Source organism: Apis dorsata, unplaced genomic scaffold (assembly GCF_000469605.1).
Source record: "Apis dorsata unplaced genomic scaffold, Apis dorsata 1.3 scaffold_331, whole genome shotgun sequence".
Classification (NCBI taxonomy): Eukaryota; Metazoa; Arthropoda; class Insecta; order Hymenoptera; family Apidae; genus Apis; species Apis dorsata.
The window spans coordinates 484125-488139 of NW_006263599.1; the positions used below are offsets into that span (position 1 = coordinate 484125).

General features: G+C 34.0%; 1 protein-coding gene across 1 annotated transcript in view; it reads right to left on the bottom strand.

Annotated features, from left to right (window-relative positions):
• Positions 1–104: 104 nt before the first annotated feature.
• LOC102681161 (pyruvate dehydrogenase (acetyl-transferring) kinase, mitochondrial) overlaps positions 105–4015 on the bottom strand; it is a 12727-nt gene continuing 8816 nt past the window's right edge. The window contains exons 2-8 of the mRNA XM_006617934.2: positions 2879–3086; positions 2594–2778; positions 2336–2500; positions 1828–2003; positions 1311–1535; positions 1001–1217; positions 105–745 (exon numbers count right to left, since the gene is read on the bottom strand). Coding sequence (XP_006617997.1) covers positions 1029–1217; positions 1311–1535; positions 1828–2003; positions 2336–2500; positions 2594–2778; positions 2879–3086 — 1148 coding nt within the window. The 3' untranslated portion in view covers positions 105–745; positions 1001–1028. The remainder of the gene's footprint in view (positions 746–1000; positions 1218–1310; positions 1536–1827; positions 2004–2335; positions 2501–2593; positions 2779–2878; positions 3087–4015) is intronic.

Genomic DNA, 4015 nt, shown 5'->3' on the forward strand with positions numbered 1-4015 from the left:
ATTCATAAACGCGAATGACGTCGTAGATTAACAAGTTCAAAGTTTGTCTAGCTATATTTAACTAAAATCACGTATCAAATCACAGTTTTACATTTGTGGCATACTTTTTTATAAAAATTCCTCTAACGAGTGGAAAATTCCTTCTCGCTTTTGTATCGATCGATCACAAAGTTAAGTCAGCATACGTTTGAACAGTTTTATGTTTGAACAAAAAAATGTTCGAAGAAAGAGAATTAAAATGCTGATTTATTAAAAGCACGGCATATGTATATATATATATATATATATATGTATATATAAAGAAATAATGTTGATGGAACATTCAGATTAATTCTACGATTTTTAAAAATATCTTAAAAACTTAAATTTATAAAATTAATAAAAAAAATATATCGGAAATGTTTAAAATGCAGAAATATTTAAATTTCAAGAATCGTGATATGTGAGCATCGTATAACCGCGGGCACAACGAACAGTAAGACATTTTTGACGAGGCAATAACGTCGCTGTAACCATCACGGTCATCTACGGTTTATCGTGAAAAATATATACTCGATTACGAAGGATCTCAATTGTGGATCCTTGCTACTTCTTTAGATATCGTGACACGAAAGTCGCAAGGCTTTTTCCACCTATAGCGGAAGCAGTTGTCTTGATTAACAATTCTGTCGAATCTCAATCTGTTCCGCCGATCGTATCGGTGCTCGTAAGCGAAACATCTCATTAAAAAGGAAACACTGAAACACTAAGAGCGATTCAAATGCAAGATACATCTATCAATACATCGATCAAAAATCACATCAATAAATATTCAGTTACAAATCGAAACAGTGCTTTCAATAATTTTGAATCAAGTTACACATAGAATACGATAACATTTTAAAAATAAATTTGCGCTGCTCGTCTACGAGCTTTTTTTAAATTCTGTATGGTAAATACTGCGGCGAAGAATCTCTTCCATTCTGACAAATGTCGAACATCTAGGTAAGTAGATACTTACTTCCTTGGTCCATAGAGATGAAATTTCGTTAACAATGCCTAACTTCCATTCCACGTGGAAGTTTGTGTCCTTGAACATGACTCATACGTAATTGCCTCGTAGCCATTCCACCACCACAATGACTGCTCCAATCGGTGGTCGATACTTGAGTTCGATAAAATTTGGAGGAAGTCTTGTTGAAAATTGGCAATAACTCGTTGGCTTCGTTCGACAAAGCCTGACACGTTTAAGAATAAAATAAATGAATAAAGAACACACTTGTACACTAGAGTGTATGAAAGTGAGTTATTATCGCATGCCATCGTTTTACCTTTAGATATACGATCGCATCGGTACCGAAACCATCGCAACTTTGAAGAACGAGATCACCGTGGAAATATCTGGCGTATAATCGAGATACTGGAAGACCATAACCGTATCCGGCAAGTGGAACTGTATGAGCATCGGTTTTGGTTGGCCTAGGTGCCGTGCTATACATGTACTTAAACAAATGGTCCATTTGCGAGCGAGGAATACCGCCACCTTTATCGGACATCTGGAAAAATAGGACAAAATTAATCGAAGTGCAAAGTTATCGCGCTATAAATCAAACGAGTATTGATTCCTAATGTTTTAAAAATATTCCAACTGATATAATCTGATCGCGAGCATGTTCCTTATCGAATATCTGATGCACCGATATTGAATATCAATGTTGGCGAAACTTAAGATACAATTTCCACGCAACAAACGTTTATTGATAAATTCGATCGTTCATAATTCACTCATCAATGCTTCGATAGTTTCAAATAATCGTTTTCAAAGTCGATGCACGATTTGTAAATTACCTTAACGCATATATCTTCTTTTCCACGCGACACGATCACTTCTATGGCTGGATATTCCCCGTTGGAACTATGGTGTTCCATAACCGCTCGCATACTATTTTTGAAAAGTTCGAACAGCATGTGGAACAAATGGCTCGGTACGTAAACTATTCTAATTTGGCTACATCGATCGTATTCTGAAAAGAATCAGATTTAATTACAATCAGATAATGATCTTCTTCTTTTTCTTTATCGTTTTTTATATATTTTTTTTATAATATCATTCTTTATATATATATTTTTTTTATCGTAAAGAATACACAACAAATTGCCACGATGAAAACTTTTTGTTATTACCAATGATTCGACAAATTCTCTAGATATGTAAATATATATTATCTTTCATCATCAACGAGATTCAAAGGTTTCACGATGGCAACTTTATACTATACCTATTAGAGAAAATTTGGTCATGTAACTACTTACTAGTATATATTACTCTAGTACAATCAACATTTTTCAAACTTGCCATTATGTTGCTGGACTATCAATTCCGGACTAGCCATATAATATTGATCACACAGTAATCTCGCTTTCTCATACGCGTCTTTCACAACGCTGCTTATCTCACAGGATGGATCTATGGATCCCACATGTCTACTGTGTCCATTTAATTCGCTACCGAACAAAAGAGCTGCAGCAAAGATAATTTTCTTTTTTAATTAACTACCTTAATTTCATTTAATCCAAGAGCAAGTATTAAAACGCGACAAAAATAGGAACTTACTATGTTGATTGATCAACATACGAATGGAAATTCGAGACATGAGAAATCTGTCCAAGAAATATTGAATATTGTTTTCCGTCTGGACATCGACATCGTGGGATTCTTTCAATTCTAAAACACCCTGCGCCATCGTTTCGACGATGTCCTTATGCCTGTTCCTAATTTTCACCAATGTCTGACAGAATCTGAAAAAGAAGACAATGACAACTTTGGTTGAAAACTCGAAGGTAAAAATCAATATTTTCTATCAGGCTAAGAGATCGTTTCTAACGTTGGAGGACTCACTTGTCTAGAGTGCTATCGTTGACTTCAACCTTCTCGAACTGCATGATATCCTCGAACGAAGTGGCGTATAAATTATTAACTATACCCACGCTAGGCATTTTCAATAAATTCTCCGGCAATAGATGGATCTCTTTCATAATGTTGGCCAATCGGACCGGCAATTCCTTCCTTAAGAATATAAAGGATTTCCTCTCACAGGCACTTAGGCCTGAAACATTCAACATTTTCCTTAATCGCATTTCACTTATATATTTGTTTGCGTTACAATAGATAAACTGATCACGAATTTAAAGAGAGAGAGAGAGAGAGCGAATGATCTTATCACGGCAATTTAAAATCATTATCAAACAAAGCTTTTCATAAGTAAGTTGTTTTGAAGAATGTAAAAGAATGGAGGAACGATGAACTTTGTAAATAGTGCATTGTCGCGTAAACTCGATTCTTGCTTTGCAAGAAAAAAAGAATATTTTTTTTTTTTTTTGAAAATGTACCTATGTTGCAACATATTTCGGATCTCCTTTGAATCAAGAATTATCCATTTACTTTTCCAACGAGGGAAAAACTCATCGACTTTTCAAAGCATTAGAAATCAATGATTAGAATGTATCGAGACATTAGGAAAAAGAATTTTATCTTAATATCGGATTTGTGAAATCGTAAGTAGGTCATATATGAATCACACTGTATTTATATATTCGCACATATGCTTTTGTTTCTGCTAATCTCTCTAGAAAATACGATGGCATAGGCACTATGGTTAGATTAATATATCGTTTTTATCATTCCTCTCGGATAACTCTGTTTACGTTGACCTCATATCAAAGTGATACAACAGTGTCATTTTTGACATGCTAATCGGATAATACTCTTTTAAAATTTAACCATCGATCGATTTATCATCGACGTCTTTGTGGAAAACAATCGTGTTGCTTGCATTGCACGCGAGAGTAACTTTTTTTTTAGTTGTCTCGATTTAGAAGAGGGTTGGTTTATTGATTGTTTTTAACTCGATTAACTTATTGCGTCGACTCTATAGAACGTTTATTCTCAGTACTAATATATTTAGATAATAATGGTATTTCGTCAATCACGTTATTAATCAAATTAATCTGAATTTTTTTTTTTTTTTTTTTTTTT